The sequence below is a fragment of the Chionomys nivalis genome, chromosome 2, assembly GCF_950005125.1.
Source record: "Chionomys nivalis chromosome 2, mChiNiv1.1, whole genome shotgun sequence".
Classification (NCBI taxonomy): domain Eukaryota; kingdom Metazoa; phylum Chordata; class Mammalia; order Rodentia; family Cricetidae; genus Chionomys; species Chionomys nivalis.
Window position 1 is genome coordinate 73,688,976 of NC_080087.1, and position 23,435 is coordinate 73,712,410.

General features: G+C 38.8%; 1 protein-coding gene across 1 annotated transcript in view; it reads right to left on the reverse strand.

Annotated features, from left to right (window-relative positions):
* LOC130870027 (bile salt sulfotransferase 2-like) overlaps positions 1-23,435 on the reverse strand; it is a 63,820-nt gene that overhangs the window by 24,207 nt on the left and 16,178 nt on the right. Inside the window, exons 4-5 of the mRNA XM_057762598.1 lie at positions 14,795-14,889; positions 440-617 (exon numbers count right to left, since the gene is read on the reverse strand). Coding sequence (XP_057618581.1) covers positions 440-617; positions 14,795-14,889 — 273 coding nt within the window. The remainder of the gene's footprint in view (positions 1-439; positions 618-14,794; positions 14,890-23,435) is intronic.

Here is a 23,435-nt window from a genome sequence, read left to right on the forward strand (position 1 = left end):
GGAAACAACCTAAATGCCCCTCAACCAAAGAATGGATAAGGAAAATGTGGTACATTTATACCATGGAATACTACACAGCAGAAAAAAATAACTTCTTGAATTTTGCAGGAAAATGGATGGAGCTAGAAAGCATTATCTTGAGTGAGGTAACCCAGACACAGAAAGACAATTATCACATATACTCACTCATAGGCAGCTTTTAAACATAAAGCAAAGAAAACCAGCCCACAAACTACAATCCCAGAGAATGAGGACACTAAGAGAGACTTACACAGATCTAGTCTACATAGGAAGTAGAAAAAGACAAGATCTCCTGAGTAAATTGGAAGCATGGGGACCTTGGGGAAGGGTTGAAAGGGGGAGAGGAGAGTCAGGGAGGCAAGCAGAGATAAAAAGTAGAGCTTAATAAAAATCAATTAAAAAAAGCAAATTTCTTCACCTTTTCTCATGAGCACCAAGCTGTCAGTAACCAAATCTTTAGTTATGAGGCTATAGTTGCACATGTTATTTTCTTTCATGGATTGGAGGGAGCTGTGCTTGAGGACCAGATCCAGCTCATCTGGCTCTAATTTCTTTCCTAGGAAGTCACAGATCTTCTCTATGGTTCCTCTTGTGTCCTAAAAGAAGAAGAAACAAAAATGAATGTAATAAAATGAGATTTCTGAGAGAAAAGATGCAGATAAAGGAACTGTGGATGGATAATGAGAAAACAGGCACAAAGAAAGAAGTGGCACCATCAAATGAGAAAGTATGAATAGGGTTTAGGAAGGGAACAGTCCTCTGAGAGAGGATAGGAGTAACACATAGAATTTATAAATTGAGTTGAGTGGGCTTTTCATGTGGCTGATGTCTAGTTTTTAAAAGATATTGCTTGGGGTATTTTTGTGGAATATTATTTTTGTACACTGTGAAGGTGTGCATTTGCCAAGGTACCTTCTGCTTGGCTTAATAAAGAGCCAAATGGTCAATATCTAGGCAGTGGTATAAGTGGGACTATAAGTGGGACTTGCAGGCAAAAAAGAGAACTCAGAGGGCCTGGAGAGATGGCCCAAAGGTTAAGAGCACTGGCTGCTCTTCCAGAGGTCCTGAGTTCAATTCATAGCAACCACATGGTGGCTCACATCCATCTCTACTGAGATCTGGCACCCTCCTCTGGCGTGCGGGCATACATCAAGGCAGAATGTTGTATACATAATAAATAAATAAATCTTAAAAAAAAGAGAACTCAGAGAAGAATAGAGAAGCCATTCAGACACAGAATGAGTCAGACATACAGAATGTGATAGAGGTAAAATCCACATGGTAAAACATAGATTAATAAAAATATGTGTAAATTTAAGTTATAAAAGCTAGTTGAGACAAGCCTAACCTAAAGGCCTAGCTTTCATAATTAGTAATAAGTCTCCATGCAGCTTTGTTTTGGAGCCAACTGGTAGGCCAGAAAAAGTCTCATTAAATATGGCATTCAATGTGGGGCTCAATTATCTAAACATTGAGCATTAGAATACTATAGACAAAAGTTTCTGTCCTGTCCAGTCTTGCAGCTGTTCAGTCCCAATAAAACACACAGAAGCTTTTACTAATTATAGACTGGTTGGCCTGTTAGCTCAGGCTTAATATTAACTAGCTCTTAAGCTTAAATTAACCCATAATTTTTCTCTATGTTGGCCACCTGGATTGATACCTTTTTGTGGTTGTTTGTTTTGTTTTATTTTTTCATTTTCAGTATGATATGTTTATTCTCTATTAAAGTTTGCTTTTTAAATTTTGATTTTTATTGAGCTCTACATTTTTCTCTGCTCCCTCCCTGCCTCTCCCCTCCCCTTCAACCTCGCCCAAGACCCTCATGCTCCCAATTTACTTAGGAGATCTTGTCTTTTTCTATTTCCCATGTAGATTAGATCTACATATGTCTCTCTTAGGGTCCCATTGTTGTCCATGTTCTCTGGGATTGTGATTTATGGGCTGGTTTTCTTTGCTTTATGTTTAAAACCCACTTATGAGTGAGTACATGTGATAATTGTCTTTCTGTGTCTGGGTTACCTCACTCAAAATGATGTTTTCTAGCTCCATCCATTTTCTTGCAAAATTCAAGATGTCATTATTTTTTCTGCTGTGTAGTACTCCATTGTGTAAATATATCACATTTTCCTTATCCATTCTTCAGTTGAGGGGCATTTAGGTTGTTTCTAGATTCTGGCTATGATAAACAATGCTGCTATGAACATAGTCAAGCACAGAACCAGGTCAAAGTGACCTGGGCTAGAGCAGGCCTGAGACAGCGAATTCCAAGGGATTGGAGCAAAGCCCAGGAGCGCTGAGTGACATCCAGGAACAAGGAGTGACCAAAAGGGTAACTAGAACCGTGGCACTGACTGTACCATGAGGAACAACCACCTGAGCCTTGGATTTACTGGCACCTAGAAGATTGATCAACAGAATCACAAAGTGTTCCAATCATACTATTAGAGGAAAAGATGAGTAGAAAAGGTAAGAACACATGCAACACCACAAAGAGCAATATGATGCCAGTAAAACCTAAAGATCCTACAACATCAAGACTTGAACAACCAAATATAGATGAAGCAGAAGATAATGACCTAAAAGTTAACTTCTGGCTTGATACCTTTTATCAGTGAGGCATTTTTATCTTGCTTTCTTCGCATCTGGCTGGCAATTGTAGACTGAGTCCTCTTCCTAGAATTCTCCTAGTCTGGTCATCCTGCCTATACTCTGTAGTAGGAAGCTGCGGGCCTGCTTTTCGTCCTGCCTGGCTCCTGCATGGCTAGCTTTACACCAGTAATAATAACACACAAACTATATTCTTTTAAACACTGCTTGGCCCATTTCTATTCATGTGTGTAGTACCCCAAGGTGCGCTTACCGGGAAGATTCTAGCCTACGTCCATCCTGGGTCAGAGCTTCATTGCATCTACTCTGGAGAGGAGAGCATGGCGTCTGCTCCAGAGAGCAGAGCTGTCGAGTCTGAGCTCACTTCCTCTTCTTCCCAGCATTCTGTTCTGTTTACTCCACCCACCTATGTTTTAACCTATGAGGGCCAAGCAGTTTCTTTATTACTTAACCAATGAAATCAACAGATTGATATATGACACTCCCACATCAATACTCCCTGCTGGGCTACTGGTCAATCAGTATTTTGTTGAATCAATACGATTGACAAATCCTTACAGGGCACAAGAACATTATCCTACAGCAGTAAGAGAATTTCTGGACAGGAGTCTTATGTTGCTTCCTAGTTATGCAATCTCACAGATGGGCTGGTGTTCATTGTCCTGTAGAGGCCTAACTACCAGGTGCTGTCTGTGGACTGGAACCAACCACCATCATAATCTGCCAGTGCCAGGTGCCAGTGTCATGTGCTAATCTAAGCCACTAGACTGCTGATATGGTTGGTTAAGATTTGTTTCATGTGGTCAGAGAATGCTGTAGGTGCTCAGTTAAGATAGATTCAGATAAAAATAATGTCTAAATAGGTCACAATGTGTTTAAAAAATGTGCAAAGGATTAAGAAAGAGAAGAATATGGGTGGAGACAATCATAGAAAAATAAATAGTTCATAAATAATAAGTCTTTAAAAAGAGAATAAAATAATAAAAGAAGGATAAGCCACATAATCATAAAATGCACAGAGAGTCTGGATTCTGTATGGTGTTGTATTAACTTTGATGAGTGAAAAACTGTGTTTTAGAGACATGGGATTGAAAGAGGGACTGCTAAATTAAACCAGCCTAGATACTCTAGGAATGCGTTACCTTTAAAATTAAATTAATAAAATGTATTGCATTAGAATAGAGGTTATGCTTTTGTTTTATAGGACATGAAAGGCTGTGGATTCATTACAGATTAAAGAGGATCAGGTTTCATCAGGGGAGAGCTCCTGAAAAATTTTGACTATAAATATAAAAAAATAAACCTAGAAAAACTGCAAGACAGGTAACACATATTTTCCCTTCTCAAACATAAAAAATTATCTTGATTGACTCATGTACAATGCACAGTCCATACTTGTGTGAATGCAGATATGTATGTTGCCTTTGAAAATTTTGTTGTTTTCAGAGTAAGGAATCCAGATACCAATGAAAGCAGGTAACCCAGGTAATCCAGCCTCTCAGAGTGCCTCTGTTATAGTTTCCTCAGAGTTCTACTTCCAGAACAGTTCACAGCTTCTGATTGAGATGTTCCAGTCTCACAGACTATTGTAGCCAGGATTGCAGACAAGCATTGCACAGAAACTGGACACAAAATGTTATGGTTAGGTTTTTAGGACTTGATCATTATCTTAGTTTTCTCAGGTTTCCTTAAAGATTCCATCATCCAAGACAACAGAAAGCAATCTAGAATACACAATGTTCAAATTCCAAGAAGTGGGGTGGTTGGTTTTTGGTCATTTGGTGAGTTATGGATGTTTGTCATTTAGGGGGGTTTGGTTACAAATTGTTACTGGTTATGGTCATGGAGAATACTAAGCAAAGGAGATTAGATTCAGGGGGATATAGTATAGAAATGATGGGATAAAAGCATGGATTGTTGAGTCTGCTTTTGAACAACCACTAGTCTCAAATATTTTACACTGATATGGATTTTTGTATATTGATACAAATTTAAGTTTATTTTTGTTATGCTGTATGTATATTTCTATTCTGTTCAAGGAATTATACCTAAGCTTCTCATTTAAAAAGTAATGTGAAGTTCTAGTTCTTGAAAGCTATTTAGAATAATAAAAAAACACAGGTTATCAATTAGTCATCTATAACAATTGAAATGAAATCATGTTTGGTATTTTCTAGATTAATCTCAGACATATTTTAAATAGATGAACTTCAAACACTTCAACAACCTAGAGAATATGGAATTTCAATTGTTTTAATAACATGAGGGTTTTCATGACAGTGAGACATGTCTGTTTCTGGAAGCATCAATTTCCTTCAAAAGGGGATGATGGGCATAAAAGAACCTCCATATGGGGTTTGCATTAATTTGTGGCAAGGTTAGCCATTTCAAAAAGAAACTGTTCTTGACTCAGCTGTTGACAGAATGATGCATAAATTAGACAAGCAGGACACAAAAGAAGACAACTGCCAAACTTTGCCAAGACAAGATAAGATAGTCCTTCAAAATTCCTGATATACAGAAAAGTCTGTCAGATATTTTAGGCTCATACAACAAAGATGGATGCTTGTAAGTCACAGAGAAACCTTTGGTAGCCATGTAGACAGCCATTTGTTTATTCATTTCTATAGTTTTGGAAGTTGTTTGCTCTAAACTTCCTTTTTACTCAGGTAATATTATATCATTCTTGGGTCTCTGATGGAGTTGAAGATTAGATAGTTATAATTACAGTTTTCCTTATTAATAAGTTCAGAAAAGAAAATTTACAAGAGGGGTGTAAAGTGTATAAGGTTGAGAGACATAAAAACTTAAATTGTTTATCTAAAAATATTTTAAGGTCTAAAAAAATAGTTTGGGTTGCTAATACTAGCTAGGATAGAAAGTGAATTAGGTAGAAAACTTTAGACTCACAATAATGGATAGATAATGGAATATTTTTATATGAATTTGATAAATGCAAATAGACTGAACATTGTGAATGTAATTCCTATCTGATACCTGTTCTTATTGTATATAGATTTACTGTGTTAGAGTTAAACCCCTTCCTTTCTACTTAGACAAAAGGTGGAAATATTGTGGAATAATCTTTGCTTACATGGTGAAGGTGTGTCTTTGTTATGATACCTTCTGATTCATTTAATAAAGACCTAAAGGGTCAATAGCTAGACAGGACATATAGGCAAGACTTATAGCACAAAGAGGAATCTGGGAAGGAGAGAGGCCGAGAAGCCAGCCAGATTCAGAACGAATTGGATACACAGAATTGGGTAGAGGTAAAAGCCAAGTGGTAAACATTGATTAACAAAAATATGGGTTAATTTAAAAGCTAATTGAGACAAGCTTAAGATAAAGAAAAGGTGTTCATAATTAGTAATAAGTCTTCACATTATTTTTTGGAAAGCCTGCTAATGGGACAGAAAAAGACCCCTTACAAGATTTCTTTTAGGGAGGCAAGGCTATTAGGGATAGGGTCTCATATAACACTAGTTTAATTCAAGGTTGGTTATAGAGGATGATAACTGTGAACTTCAGACCCTCCTGTCACCATCTCCGAAGTATTGTGATCACAGGTGTTTGTCACGGCACCCACTAAATGCACTGGGATATTTTATCTCATGACAGGTTCTCACTATGGATTCTGTCTTGCAGGATAGAAATTACTTTGGAGACCAGACTGACCTTGAGATAACAGAGAACAGAAATCTATCTATCTATCTATCTATCTATCTATCTATCTATCTATCTATCTATCTATCTATCTATCTATCTATCTATCCTTACCTACAAAGTGTTTACATTGACAGTGTATAAAATCATACTCAACTTGTCCTGAGATGTTTAAAGAAACTTATACAAATACCTCTAGACGATGATCAAGGTCTAGAATGGAGGCTTGTGCACAAAGAACTTGACAAAGATTAATGTTGATGGAAATGGAATCAATTCAGAGACCCCAAACTGAAGGAAATCTTATGCTAACTGACCATAACACACTTTTACAACAATTCATAAAAAACATTCTCATCAATTATTACCTGGGTATTTCTGAGAGATTTTGTTTTGTTCTGAGCTAGGATCTCATGTTATAGGTCAGATGGGCATTAAATTCACAATCTTCCTACTTCAGATCCCAAATTGTTGGAATTTCATTTGTGTACTGCCACCATCATGTTAAACCTAGAATTTAGTCATAACAAGGCAAAATCTTGGAACACCGAAGATTTTGCTTTGAATCTTACACCTTCCCCCAGTGCCATGATGTTTTATGGTTCAAAACATTTATTACATATTTTATCACAGCCACAGATAATACTTTATGTGAAGGTAATTAACTGTGACATTAAAAAATGTATTGAATGATTTGAAAGGAGACTTACAGATATATGTACTAGTGTGCAGCAGAGACAGATAGTTAATGAAAATTCCTGGAGAAAATTAGATGAGAAGGTAAAAACATGTGATACAGTTGATATTTCTTATATGTAAGCTTTCTGTTTCTTGGAAGATAACATTAAGAAGACAAACTCTTTTGAGTGACCGCATCTTCCTGTTTCTGTTTCATTTCTCTTTAAATTTTTTCATTAAATACTTCTTTTCTGAATCTCTTCAATCAAATGATACTCTGACATCGACCTTCAACTTTCCCTCTGCTACTCCTGATTCCATGCCCCAGTTTCTCTTCCAGCCATGCAGGATTACCCCCCCCCCCATCTCTAATTGATTAAAGAACCAGTTGAATCATTCCAGCCTTAGAGTCCATCACATTTTTGGACCCACAGATCATTATGGTCAGAGAAACAGGTTGGGTCACTTTAGATCTTCACCTCTCCCAACATTTCTCAAAGTCTAAGCACTTAGTCTCATAGTCAACTGTGCAGCAGAACCCATACTGCGGACCCCTCCTCCTTGACCCCATTCAGTGGATCACACAGATATTACCTCTTCTAATCCTTCACTGTACCAGTCCCCAGTTCCAGCATACACTCCCTGAGAATCCACAGGCCATTCTGACCAGAGAAGAAAGTAGGCTAAATACTTAAACCTTCACCTCTCACTCTGTTCCTCAAAGACCAATCACTTATCCTATGCCCAACTTTTTAGAAAGCTTTCTGCTGTGGCCTCTTCTTACTTTCTGGCCCCATACCTACCCAGGAGACTAACTGAGCAATTCCTGGCGGAATACCCTGCTTTTCTCCTTCTTGCGAAATTTCTCTATTGATGCCAGGCTAGTCCTTCCTCATTCCTATGTCTCAGTTACCAAAATTCAGAAAAATATTTTATCTGATACCCCAAGGCTGTTCCTATAAGTTCCACAGAGCCAACAAATTCTCCTAAGAACCAGAGAGGAAATATAAGCCAAGGAACAAAACCCTACCTACAAAGACAAGACCAGATATCTCACTCATGAACATTGACGCAAAAATTCTCAATAAAATACTGGCAAACCGAATCCAAGAACACATTAGAAAAATTATCCATTATGATCAAGTAGGCTTCATTCCAGAGATGCAGGGCTGGTTCAACATATGCAAATCTATCAATGTAATCAACCATATAAATAAATTGAAAGAAGAAAACCATATGATCATTTCATTAGATGCTGAAAAAGCATTCGACAAAAATCAACACCCCTTTATGATAAAGGTCTTGGAGAGATTAGGGATACAAGGGTCATACCTAAATATAATAAAAGCTATTTACAGCAAGCCGACAGCTAACATTAAATTAAACGGAGAAAAACTCAAAGCCATCCCACTATAATCAGGAACACGACAAGGCTGTCCACTCTCTCCATTCCTCTTCAATATAGTGCTTGAAGTTCTAGCAATAGCAATAAGACAACATAAGGGGATCAAGGGGACCCATATTGGAAAGGAAGAAGTTAAGCTTTCATTATTTGCAGATGATATGATAGTATACATAAGCGACCCCAAAAACTCTACCAAGGAACTCCTACAGCTGACAAACACCTTTGGTAATGTGGCAGGATACAAAATCAACTCCAAAAAATCAGTTGCCTTCCTATACACTAAGGATAAGGAAGCAGAGAGGGAAATCAGAGAAGCATCACCTTTCACGATAGCCACAAATAGCATAAAATATCTTGGGGTAACTCTAACCAAGGAAGTGAAAGATCTATTTGGCAAGAACTTTAAGTCTTTGAAGAAAGAAATTGAAGAGGACACCAGAAAATGGAAGGATCTCCCTTGCTCTTGGATTGGGAGGATCAACATAGTAAAAATGGCAATTCTACCAAAAGCAATCTACAGATTCAATGCAATCCCCATCAAAATCCCATCAAAATTCTTCACAGATCTGGAAAAGACAATAATCAACTTTATATGGAAAAACAAAAAACCCAGGATAGCCAAAACAATCTTATACAATAAAGGATCGTCTGGAGGCATTACCATCCCTGACTTCAAACTCTATTACAGAGCTACAGTATTGAAAACAGCTTGGTACTGGCATAAAAACAGAGATGTCGACCAATGGAATCGAATAGAAGACCCTGACTTTAGCCCACAAACCTATGAACACCTGATTTTCGATAAAGGAGCTAAAAGTATACAATGGAAAAAAGATAGCATCTTCAACAAATTGTGCTGGCAAAACTGGATGTCAATCTGTAGAAGAATGAAAATAGATCCATATCTATCACCATGCACAAAACTCAAGTCCAAATGGATTAAAGACCTCCATATCAGTCCAAACACACTGAACCTGATAGAAGAGAAAGTGGGAAGTACTCTACAACACATGGGCACAGGAGACCACTTCCTACGTATAACCCCAGCAGCACAAACACTAAGGACATCATTGAATAAATGGGACCTCCTGAGACTGAGAAGCTTCTGTAAAGCAAAGGACACTGTCACTAAGACAGAAAGGCAACCCACTGACTGGGAGAAGATCTTCACCAACCCCGCAACTGACAAAGGTCTGATATGCAAAATATATAAAGAACTCAAGAAATTAGACCGTAAAAGGTTAATCAATCCAATTATTAAATGGGGCACTGAGCTGAACAGAGACTTTTCAACAGAAGAAATTCAAATGGCCAAAAGACACTTAAGATCGTGCTCAACTTCCTTAGCAATCAAGGAAATGCAAATCAAGACAACATTAAGATACTATCTTACACCTGTCAGAATGGCTAAAATCAAAAACACCAATGATAGCCTCTGCTGGAGAGGTTGTGGAGAAAGGGGCACTCTCATCCATTGCTGGTGGGAATGCAAACTTGTGCAACCACTTTGGAAAGCAGTGTTGCGGTTTCTCAGGAAAGTCGGGTTCAACCTACCTCTCGACCCAGCAATACCACTATTGGGAATATACCCAAGAGATGCCCTAACATACAACAAAAGTATATGCTCAACTATGTTCATAGCAGCATTGTTTGTAATAGCCAGAACCTGGAAACAACCTAGATGCCCTTCAATGGAAGAATGGATGAAGAAAGTATGGAATATATACATATTAGAGTACTGCTCAGCAGTAAAAAACAATGACTTCTTGAATTTTGCATACAAATGAACGGAAATTGAAAACACTATCCTGAATGGGTTAAGCCAGACCCAAAAAGAGGAACATGGGATGTACTCAATCATATTTGGTTTCTAGCCATAAATAAAGGACATTGAGACTATAATTCGTGATTCTAGAGATGCTAAATAAGAAGGTGAACCAAAAGAAAAATATATAAGCATCCTGAATATTAACCTTCATCAGGTGATGAAAGAAGACAGAGACAGAGACCAACATTGGAGCACTGGACTGAAGTCTCACGATCCAAAGGAGGAGCAAAAGGAGAGAGAGCACGAGCAAGGAACTCAGGACCGCGAGGGGTGCACCCACACACTGAGGCAATGGGGATGTTCTATCGGGAACTCACCAAGGCCAGCTGCCCGGGGTCTGAAAAAGCATGGGACAAAACCGGTATCGCTGAACATAACGGACAATGAGGACTACTGAGAACTGAAGAACAATGGCAATGGGTTCTTGATCCTATTGCACGTAATGGCTTTGTGGGAGCCTAGGTAGTTTGGATGCTCACCTTACTAGACCTGGATGGAGGTGGGTGGTCCTTGGACCTCCCACAGGGCAGGGAAACCTGCTTGCTCTTTGGGCTGAGGAGGGAGGAAGACTTGATTCGGGGAGGGGGGGGAATGGGAGGTGGTGGCGGGGAAGAGGCAGAAATCTTTAATAATTAAATTAATTAATTAATTAATAAAAAAAAGATTAAAAAAAAGAAAAGACCAAATCTACAATAATTGGAGTAGAGGAAGAAGAAACTTGGGTCAAAGTCACAGAAGCAGAAAGGTCCCATGGACTGGAGAGAGAGGCAAATATTAGGGGGAGAGGATGTTGAGGAACATGCAGATGCGGATGGCCTGAATACTGATATTTGGGGATGGGCTGCTGCTGAGGCCCATGTTGTGGTCAATGGCTGTGACACAGTAGCAAGAGTCTGTGTTGAGGTGTCTGGCTCCTAATACCCTAAAGGTTCTTAGGGTGCCTGGAATATGTGTCTGTGTTGGTGTCCATGACTCGTTTTATCACTGAAGGTCAATTAGATTCCCAGGGTCTGGACTTCCACCTGGAGACATGTTGGCATTAGGAGCTTTGCTACCACTGGTGGCGTACTGATCTGGGTGACCTGAGAGTCCAGTTAAGGCCACGATGACATCTGGGCCTGCACTGCTGCCAAAGATCTTGTCTGGCTCCATGGTCCTTCTGGATCTGGAGTCTAGGTTGATGTCCACAGGGTGTTGCCACCAAAGGCACTAAGGTTGCCCAGGATCTGGGCTGCCACCTCTGGCCATGTCGGTGTTTGAGGATACTGGCACTGCCTGGCCCATACAGACCTGAGTGACAAGCACTTCCATCTTAGGCCATGGCATCATGCATGACTGAGTTGTGGCTAGGGCCATACAGATGGGTCCATGGTCCTGTCCCAGGTAGAATCTGCATGTTGTCTAAGGTACCTGTTGATATACAGGTCTGTGTGGATGCTCAGGATCAGTTTTGTCATTTGGGATCAAGTTGGAATTTGAGGGGCATGGTGCCACTGGGCCCAGGTTAATCTGAGTATAGGTGAGCCATCCCTGAAAGCCAGAGAGTGGGAGAGCTACCTTGACTGTGTGTCCCATGGTGGTGTGGGTGATGGAGAGATAGCTACCTACCCTCTCACCCCATGCCACCTACTGAAGGTGGCAAAGGCTGGTCCTGGGACCTGAGCGTTGGCGAGCTGATCCTCCTCTTCCCACATGCAGGCCCTCACTCACCCAAGCAGCATATTAGAGCTGATGCTCTTGATGGGAGTGCAAGGAACCCCGGGAAAGTGTGTGGGAGGTCTGCTCCCACCCCTCATCTGCCATAACGTAGGGTGAGCAGGGGACAGAAGGCTTACCACTCCCCCATTCCTTGCTACCTGTGATGGATGGGAGAGCTTGTCCTGAGGTCATGAGTGTGGGAGAGCAGGCTATGAACCTCATCCAGGCAGCACAGTAGAGATGACCATGTTGGAGGGGTTTCAAGTGAGTGGCACTGAGGGTGTGAGTACAAAAGCTGATCCCACTCCCACTGCCACATGGTGGCATGGTCGACAGGAAGATGCCTTTACCCCCTTACCCCTTGAAACCTGAAGCAGGCAGGAGAGAAGGCCCTGGGGTCCTGACAATTGGAGAACTCATCCTGCCCCTAAAAGACTGCAACACATGGGAGATTGGTCCCAATAACACTCCTTGGCAGCCCACTAAAGCTGACCCTGCTGGCAGCGATGTAGGCAAGCCAGCCCTAAGGGCATGAGAGCAGGAAAGCTGGCCCTAAATCCCCCATAGCAATCAGGAGAACAGGCCCTGCATGTCACCTGGGCAAAATGGTAGAGTTGATCCTGGTGATATGAATGCAGAGGAGCCAGACTCAAGAATGTGAGATCAGAACTGGCCCCTCTCTTTGCTGTCTGCTGCATTGGGTGAGCTGTCCTGGGTAGTACTGGAGAGCTTGCTTAGATGCTGATGATGAGGAAAAATGCCTGCTTCCTGTCTAACTTATTTGTCCATATGTATTTGGAGGGAGGAGTAAGGATTAATAAAAAAATAGACAAGAGACAACAGATAGAATTGGGAAAATGTCTAATGAATACTGTGATCTGCCATAAGTTTTTTACTCAAAGTTCTTATATACTCAAATTCAAAAGAGCAGGGAGGACAAAAGACTTCTTTACCATAATAAGAATAACAAACAAAATAATTTTCTCCTCATACTGCCAAACATCAAGTGATCATACCCTAGAACAAAATATTCTTTTGTCAAGGCAAACATTCTATAGCCACACTTTACTTAGATCAAAACACCCTGTTACATAACCTTGAAGGAGCAAGAATAGGTCTGAACTCTCTGACCGTTACTCAAGGTGGAGTGATTCATTTCTGTGGGTCCAACAGGAGAGCTGGCCTGCTGACCAGTCTTGCTACCATCCAGTCCCAGGACCAGGGATATGAGTTAGCACATCCAACATGTACGTCATCTATGAACTGCAGAAGCACGTGAAAGGGCCAGACCTACAGAAACAAAACTATAGGATAATATAAGGATTTCCAAGAGGAGTCCAGTGAGGACCCACTATTGATAATGTAGCAGAATTCAGAGATCTTGAACAGACCAGTGACTCATAGCAATGAACACTTGTAAGTAAAGAAATATAGACTAAGGGCACACTATGTCACTCACTGGGCCACACTATAGTTTCCATACAGAGACTTTTGAGTATGTATTTATTTTTTTGGGGGGGTTGCTTGTTCTTTTATATTTTGTTTTATTTGGGGAGAGAGAGGATATAAGAGTAGAGGGCAGATGCCAGTGAATGTAGAGATGAGTAGGATCAGGATGCATTATGTAAAATCCATAAAGAATCAATAAATAGCATAAAAAGAAATGCAAAAAGGAAAATCTAAATAATACTGCTTTAAAAAACAAATAGTGATAAAATGACTCATTGACATTCTGGTATATGCATAAACAATGCCTTATTTAGCAATCATCAGAGAAGCTTCCCTGTGCAGTAAACAGGGACAAATGTAGAGATCCACAGACAGCTATACAGAGAATGCGACATATTGGAGTACCCAGTCCTAAATGAGATGTCTTCATCAAACCCCTTCCCCAAGAGCTCAGAGAACTCTGCAGAAGAAAGAATGTAAAAGCAAGAGGAAATTGAGAACATGAAAACAAAACTGTGTAAAGCAATTTGAGCAGCACTCATCTGAACTCACAGAGACTGAAGCAGGGTGTACAGGGCCTGCATGGGCCTGCACCAGGTACTCTGTGTCTATATTATGGCAACCAGCATAATGTTTTCATGAGCTTCATGAGTGAATGAATGATTGGGTCTCTGATTCTTCTGCTTTAGATTGGTCTCTTTTCTTTTGTTGGTTTGTCTTTTCCAACTTCGATGTGATAGTTTTTGTTTTATTACATGTCTTAAGATTTCATTTGCAGCTATGAAACATCATGACCAAAGCAACTTTGGGAAGAAAGGGTTTATTTGGCTTACCCTTACACCACAGTACTCATCACTGAAGGAAGTCAGGGCAAAAACTCAAACAGTGCAGGAGCCTGAAGGAAGGAGCTGATGGCAAGGCTGTGGAGGGGGACTGCTTACTGGTTTCTTCACCGAGGCCTGTTCAGCCTGCTTTCTTATAGAACCCAGGAGCACCAGGTTAGGGATGGCAACACTCACAAGGGGCTGGCCCTCCCCCATCATTTACTAATTAAGAAAGTACCTTTATAGGTTTGCCTAGAGCCAATCTTATGGAGGCATTTTCTTAATTGAGGTTCCCTCCTCTCAGATGACTCTAGCTTGTGGCAAGTTGACAGAGAACTATTTTGCCTATCATCATTTTATAATGCATTTTATTATATTTTCTTTTCTTTATTCAGGGGGTTTTGTTGTTTTTTGAGATAAAACTTAAAGTAGGGTAGGTAAGGAGGGTGGAGGACCCTTAAGGCCTTGGGGAGGGGATGAATATGATCAAAATATGTTCAAAATAATAAAATAACCTTCTTCACCATCAGTGTCTACACCTGTAAGGTAAACAGTGGCTGAAGGACTGTTTCTTCTAGTACTTACCTGTGTGGTGCCTGTAAGAATGATGCCTACCTTTTTCATGTCTTCATAGCTTAACATCAGAAAATTGCTCCATTTTCTCATGGACAGCCAGCCGCGGGTGTGCTCAAACCATGATCCATATAAGACTTTGCGTGGAGAAGAGGAAAGTGTCAATTACAAAACATGAAAGTGTGGTCTGCTTGATACTCCTTACTTTTCTGCAAATGGTAGACAGATTTATTAAAAAATTAAGCTAGTTCACATTTAGAGCATTCAATATGATGTTTGACACACATACAAATAGTGAATTGACAAGATCAAGTTCATTAAGGGAGGGGGAGGGAGGAGGGTGAGTGGAGGAGCAGGAGGGGAATGGGAGGAGGGGAGGAAGTGTGAATTTTTGAATGGAAAAATAAATACATAAAAACACAAATAATAAAGAAGACTATAATTAATAGAAGAAAAACTGTATATAATAAGTACAAAAAACCACTTGTCACCTCATAGACTTACCAATGATGCCATTAGGAGACATTCTACTGGCAGGTTGCAAGGACAGGAACATATACTGGGGAAATTAATCACACTAGTACAGGACGTCAGAGGTTCTTGTGCATAGCCTAGACCTTTAAATTATTACCCTGTTTGTAGATCTATCTTCACCCTTTCTCTGGGAGAGCTCTACCCAATGGCATCCACATCTAAGGTTCCAATATTTCTCAATAGTGTCTCATTGAGACCCAAGCCTCCAAAACATAAATAAATGGAGGCTTTCCAAGAATAGACATCTGGCTTTATGCAAAAGCTTCATGCCCCATCGCAGTGTTATTCTGGTGTGTTCTCCACAGTCCTAGGGTCTTTCCTGTTCTTGCTTTGATTGTACTCACTCTTCATGTCTCAGCTTCCATTACACCCTGTGTTCCCCATTACCTGAGGGACTAACTTAATCAAGTCAAAAGAGAAGGCAAAAGTTCAGACAGGTTAAGACAAGTGGGAAATGTGAATTTCAATAATCTAATACTAGACTGGAAGCTAAGAGTAATTGACCTACAGGGAATTGTAAAGAGAAGGTGAATTATACAATACAGTAAAGAATTAAGCGCTTAAAGGGGCTGAAAGTTGGAATCTGGAGATGGCTCAGTGGAAAACATTTGCTGTCCACATGTGAAAACCTTAGTTTTAATCCTTAGAAACTATTTAAAGCTGGTGATGAAGTCTCCGTTGGTCACCTATTGTTCCTTTCATGAGATGGGAATAGAGATAGAAGAATTTCATGAAGCTATGAGAATGCAGGGATGAACAAAAATAAGAGACCCTGTTTCAAACAAAGTACATAGCAAGGCTCAACCCTTTGTGTTATCTCCTGACTTCTGTCGTCAAACCTTGGCACAAACATGCCCACATTCACTCATAAGCATCCACACCATCATAAACCCATATACATGTACACATCAAAAGAATAAATCCAAGCCAGATGTGGTGGCACAGATCTGCGATGAAGATACTCAGAAAGTAGAGACAAGAGAAGATTGGAGTTCAATGCCTTTTTCAAATACTCAGTGATTAAATGTCCATCCTGAACTCACCCAGACCCTGTCTCAAAACAAAGAAAATAGTCAAAAATCTCGTAAATGAAAACACAATAATAAGCCTAAGACTTATATCTAGATGAATATTAACAGTGGTTCTGTCATGAAAGTTGTAAAAAAGTATTTATTTTGGGGCGAGGATTACAAATGGCATGTTAATGGGCTTCCTCAGTCTTGCTACAACAACAAGGATGGCCTTCAACTGCTAATTCACTGGAATTAAGGCCTTTATATTGAATCTGGATATGTGTTATTTATTATGCTCTAATGGATATGCATCAAATCACCTAATGCCTGCATCCAAAAATAAACAACCACAAGGTCTGTGTAGTAGGAGGCCACTTGTTTGTTCCTGTCTTCAGTCCTCTAAACCTCTATCATCGATTTTGGTCAGCTAGTAACTAGTTCTGCCCTCTGTCTCCTTGGAAGCTTTATTTGTCAGAACACAATAAAATCTCACACAATATCTCTCCCTTTTTGTTTAAATAAAAAGCGAAGGTTTTAAGTTATGCAATAAAACTATAAGTTTTAATATAGCAAGTATTAAAAGTTTAATACAATAAGTACAATAACTATATACAAAGATAATCAGGTAAGATTTACATTAACAATGTCCAACCCATTTGCATTTGGCAAATTCAGAGAAAATACTCCATTATCTATCCTGTATTGTTGATCCAAATTTTTGTACCTAAATCACTTTATATCCTAATTTGTATTACCAAACTAAAATTATCCTTTTAATGTCTCTCATCCCTATATACTTTATACCTCTTTTGTGAATTTCTTTTCCGAATTTGGTAACAATGAAAACTATAACCATTTAGTATTCAATCCCATCAGAAACCTGTGAAGCATAATATTACCTGAGTAAATCGGAAGTGCAGAGCATACAGCTTCCAAAGCTAAGAAATGATAGAACCTGCTGGTTGCCTGGTTAGTCACCCAAAGTTCCTGTAGGTAGTCAAGTTTGGTAATATATAGAATAAGTAGGACTTTTCCTTGACTTGTTGGCAAGTGCTAGAAAAATATTTTTTCAAATCCTTGCTATGAACAAGGCATTTCCTATGAAATTCTGAGGTGTCTAATACATTTCCTACCAATAGTTGATCTATTAATCCATCTCATCATTGCCCTGTACTAGAGGGCCTGGTAGATCCATATGGGATCTGATATGTGTTATATATGGGATGATTTCTATTTCTGATTATTTTTTGTAATTGAATAAATAACAAAGTCAATTTGGAGTAATCTGGAATAAATTCAGGAGTCTCAATATTTATAACAAATCTTTCTGCATATTGAGAGTCAGTGGCTATATTAAGAGGTTCTGAAAAAATCTAATAATACCATGGGAAGTGCATATATTTATGACTTTTGAACAGAATCATAAGGGCTTTGAGTCACTTTACTTAAACTCCCTGGCATAACATTTCTTTCCTGATTTGTTTGCATCAGTATAGAATGTAGAGGTTTCCAGAAATTGGTGATCCCCATACAATGTGTGGAAGGATGCAATTAGTTCTCTTTATAAACTTCATCCTTTTGCTTTTGGAATATTTGTTGCTAATCTCTCCCCCAAAATTACTGCAAGCTCTTTGTCAATGTTCATTTTCTGTCCAAAACGAAGAAATTTTAGCATTAGTAAAAAATACCACAATTTCTGTTGGGTCTAGTTCTGCCAATTGATGAAGCCTTAATTTTTCTTTCAGAACCAACTCAGAGACTTTTTCTACATAGGTCTTTAATTTTCCCTTTGTTTTTGTGGTAAAAATATCAATTTTAAGATAGTCTCTTCTCTCTGTATTAGAATTTCTATAGGGAAATGCATAAAAGGTCAAATAACCAGAATGCAATCAAACTTTGGATCCAAATGATTTACATGTGTATCCTCTAATTTCTTTTCAACCAAAGCCAATTATCTCTCATCCTCATCTGCTGTGGGATAATGGTTTGTACCCTGTCAATTGTATTTTAATAAAATGCTGAGTGTAGCCATGCAGAAAGTATAGGTGGGACAACCATGCAGGAAACAGAGGCGGGCTGATGAGAACAGGAGAATTCTGGCAAGAGGAAAGCAGTCTACAGTTGTGACCCAGCCACAGAAGAAGCAAGATGTGACATGCCGAGCTACATGGCTAACATAGACAAGAATAATGGGCTAATATAAGTTATAAGAGTTAATAAGAAGATACTAGGTCAATCAATTTATAACTAATGTAAACATCTGTGCATTCCTTTGGGACTTAACAACTACAGGAACCAGGCAGGACAGAAAACTCAGTCAACACTCAGCTGATTTCTTTGGATGACTTAAGCCCTTATTACCTTGTAGGTTTGAAATAAATTACTTAGTTCTTGAGTTGTTAATCCAATTGTGGCCTATAGCCCATTAATAACTCCTAGCAATTTTTGAAAATCATTAAGACCTGTAATTGATCTCTCCTGATTTGTACTTTCTGTGGATTAACTTTTTGTAAATGTATTTTATATCCTAGGTAATTAATAGAGTCTCATCTTTGTATTTTTTTAGGAACAATTTGTAAATTTCCAACAAGGCAAAAATTTCTTTACTCCTTCAAACACTTTCTATAAGTTATCTGCCATTTGTTTGTATTTTTAACTTTGGTCTTTGATCATTTATAGAAATTTGCCAAAATATTTGCTTTATAGTTTCTCCTGAAAAAAAATGTTTTATTTTCTAAAGCTTCTGCCATCTGGAGCAGTATGGTTTTCCATAGCAAGCTTTAAGTTTTTAAATTGTTCTGTGAAAGAGTTTCCCCAATGCTGATAGGGATTTACTGAACCAAATTTTGATACAGGGGCCTGTGAGAGGCTCCCTGTGGTGTTTCCTAATGGCAAAGGGTTACCTTGCCTGTCCCATGTTGATCTGCATACATTAGTCTAATGTTGGTGTTTGGGACACCTTCAGCATATTCTAGAAGCCTGGGCCCTTCTGTTTGGATTATCTCTAGAAAAATTATTGCTCCTAGGAATATCTTACTCACAATTCCTTTTTAGATGGCCTGATTTACAACAATTAAAGTAGCTAACCTTTTGATTTTTCAAAACCATTTTTATAAGTCACTTTTCCTATTCAAGTATCATAAGTGTCAGATTCAATATCAGCTGCATTTCTAATTCAGTCATCTGTGGGTGCTGATCTGGCCTTTAAAAGCCTGATTATCCCTTTACATTCTGATTTATCATTTGCAAAAGTCAAAGATTCAATTAATATTCATATAAACTCTGGATCTGATATCATTCTATTTACAGTTAGAGTAAATCTTTGTTTAAAAAAAACCAGTTAAGTCTTCTTTTGGGCCTTGCATAATTTTAGCAAATAGCTCAGTCCTCTTTCCTAATTCTTTAATTTTTTTTTTAATTAATGAAAGGATAATTTTTTTTATTGAAAAAAAAATTTTCCACCTCCTCCCCGCCTCCCATTTCCCTCCCCCTCCTCCCGCCCCTCTCCCCCTCCCCCCACTCTTCTTCTCCTCCCTCTCCAGTCCCAGGAGCAGTCAGGGTTCCCTGCCCTGTGGAAAGTCCAAGGTCCTCCCCCCTCCATCCAGATCTAGGAAGTTGAACATCCAAACTGTCTAGGCTCCCACAAAGCCAGAACCTGAAGTATGATCAAAACCCTGTGCCATTGTCCTTGGCCTCTCGTCAGCTCTCATTGTCCACCATGTTCAGAGAGTCCGGTTTTATCCCATGCTTTTTCAGTCACAGTCCAGCTGGCCTTGGTGAGCTCCCAATAGATCGGCCCCACTGTCTCAGTGGGTGGGTACACCTCTCGTGGTCCTGACTTCGTTGTACATGTTCTCCCTCCTTCTGCTCCTCATTAGGACCTTGGGAGCTCAGTCCGGTGCTCCAGTGTGGGTCTCTGTCTCTATCTCCATCCATCACTAGATGAAGGTTCTCACTCAGGATAGTATTTTCTATTTCCATCCATTAGCATGCAAAATTCGAGAAGTCATTGTTTTTTACTGCAGGACTTTTACTTTTCAGGACTCAAAAGTAGTTGCCCATTGAAATCTTGAATAGGTATCAATGGTGTGGTGTACACATTTAAAAATTTCAAACACATTCATCTTCCAACTTTCATTTCTTTGAGTATCCTTTGGGTTACTTCCTGTAGGTAGTGGAGTTTGATTGTATAAAGAACAAGTAAGACATTTCCTTATAATTTCCTTGGCTTGTTATCAAGTGATGGAAAAAATCTTCTTTTCAAACCTTTGCTACTGACATAATGCCTTTAATGAAATTCTGAGACCTCCAGCACATTTCCTGTCCTATCAACAGTTGACCAATTTCTTCATTACTTTGTGCTAAAGGGCTTGGCAGTTTTATATGGGATTGGATGTATCTTAGATATATGTGGGATGATTCCTATTCCTGATTTTTTTGTAACTGAATAAATAATAAAGTTGATCCTGTACCATCTGGTATAAATTCATCAGGTTTTTTTTTTGTGTTTTAGCAAATAAAGCTTGCCTGGAGATCAGAATTCAGAGTTGGCCAATAGTTAACCAGAGGCCAGGCAATGATGTTGCACACCTTTAATCCCAGCATGTGGGAGGAGAAAAATGAAGTGACAATATGGCTAGGCAGAGAGAGGAAGTGATAGGGCAGGGTGGAGACAGAAGCTTGATCCTTTAGGCTGAGAAGCTGGTGAGATAAGAGGTGGCTTTGGCATACTCCTTTGTCTCTCTGACATTTCAGTATTTATCCCATATATGAATCTGGGTTTTTATTATTAAGACCAATTAGAATTCAGGCTATAAATAGACTTAAACCAAATCTAGTGAGAAATGATAAACATAAATTTCTACTGAATAAGGAAACAATTCATGGAGAGAACTATATAATTCCACACACAGGTACACCCAGTTCTATACAGGACATACTACTAGATGTAAAGTATTAGGTTAGCATTAGGTATCATAGTAGTCTCGCTGTGAACTGTTGGCAGGTCATACAAATAGAAAATCATGATATCACAGATAAAATGGATTGACAGATACCTGTAGGATATTATATATAAACACTGCACACACAATACACATTGTTCTCAGCAGTACATGCAACTTTCTCTAAAAATGATCATATATTAGGACAAAACCAAAATATTAACACATATGAGGAAATGGAAATAATTACCTATCTTCTACCTGAGAACAATGAAGTGATTGCAGATAAACAACAAGAGAAACTTTAGAATAGAAATAAAGCCATGGAGATTAGACAACACACAACTTAATGATGAATGAGCCCTTGAAGAAGTCAGGAACAGAAAGACTCTCACCATCAAATCAAAATGAAAGCACAACAGTCTTTAACCTTTGGGATGCAATAGAAACAGTCATAAGAGAAACATTTAAGGCTCAAAGTAATACATTACGAAATCATGAGGTTTCTAATAAGTTAGTTAATGATCTACCTTAAGTCTTGGTAAAAAGAACAAGTCAAACACCCAAATCAATAGTTGGAAAATAAAACGCTGATGTCAATGTAGATATTAGTGAAATGAAAACAACAGCAACAAGAAAACCAATATAGTTAATGGAACAGAGTTGATTCCTTCAACCATAAACAACATTGACAAAATTTTGGCTAACCTAACCAAAAGAGAGTGAATGTCAAAACTAATAGAGTGAGACATGAAAAGTCAGTCACTGTGACAGGCACCAGTGAAAATCAGAAACGTTAAAAAAAATATTCCACTAAATTGAAAAAATCTAAACAATATGAATGAATTCATGCTTATATAGAAAGTACTAAAATTAAACTAAGATGATATTTAATTGTCTAAACAATTAAACAGGTATGAATATAGAAGGCTCAGCAGGCTTTTAAGTTTCTTATTCTTAGGATACTTCCCAGTGTTTTAGTTGAATTCCTGATACCTGCAAGATGTAGGACTCTAAGCTACTCCTCCAGAAAAACTTCATTCTGCAAGCCTCCATGCTCCCCACCATAATGATAATGGACTGAGCCTCTGAAACTGTAAGCCACCACCTCAATCAAGTGCTTTCCTTTGTAAGACTTGTCATGGTCATGGTGTCTTTTCACAGCAATAGAAACCCTAACTACGACAAAGTTGGCACTAGGGCTGGAATATTGTTGTGATAGGCCTGACCATATTTTTGTTTGGAGTGATATGTACTTTGGGAGTTTTGGTTAGGAAATCAGTGGAATGCTTTAAATGCTGCTGCTTCATGGGACATACTAGTAGGAACGTGGAAGATAGTGATTCTGAAAGGTATTTAACAAATGTGACACCCAGAGATTCTGAGGAGAAGAATATTAGTATGTAGCCTAGAGACTGATCTTGTGATATTTTGGTGAAGCAAGTGACTGCTTTTTGGCTTTGTCTGAAGAGTATGCCTGAGGCTAAAGTGAACAGTTTTGCATTAATTCTGTTGGTAGAAGAAATCTCAAAACAGTAGAGCATAGACTCTGCCATGTGGCTATTAGTGATAACTTTAATGAAGATTTATAATAAAAAGGAGAAAGCTGGGCAGGGTAAATTACAAAATGTAATTTTTTTTCATTCATTACCTATTTTCATTTATTGTGTGATATGTTTACTTTTGTTGAATTTTTCAAATATAATTTTGACTAGTACAAGCATATGCTCTAGCCCTCATATCAAGGACTTAATAGCCAAGATTATAGATATAAAAATGGAGATGTAAAACAAAATGCAAATTTTGAGGAGAAAAATAGCATTAAGAATTGGAATGGAGCTAAATCCTGTGTTGAAGGAGTTAAATAGATTAAGAAATGCAATAAAGGGAGTGGTGACATCAGGACAAGATTCTACAAAGATAATTTCCAACCTGTAGAAAGAAACTATAGAAAAACCTAGAGTTTAGTGTGGTGAGGCTATACCTTTAATAACAGCATTGGAAAAGCAGAGGCTGGCATGTTTCTGAGCTTAAATCCAGCCTGGGTTAGAAATCCAGTTTCAGGACAGCCAAGCTTAGCACTGAAAGATAGAAAGCTTTTTTAAGATGTAATTGAATGAGGGGGTCATGTTCCAGTCCCAGTAAGCAGCATAACTTGACATCTTTGGCCACATGGTTATGGTTTTAGAGTTA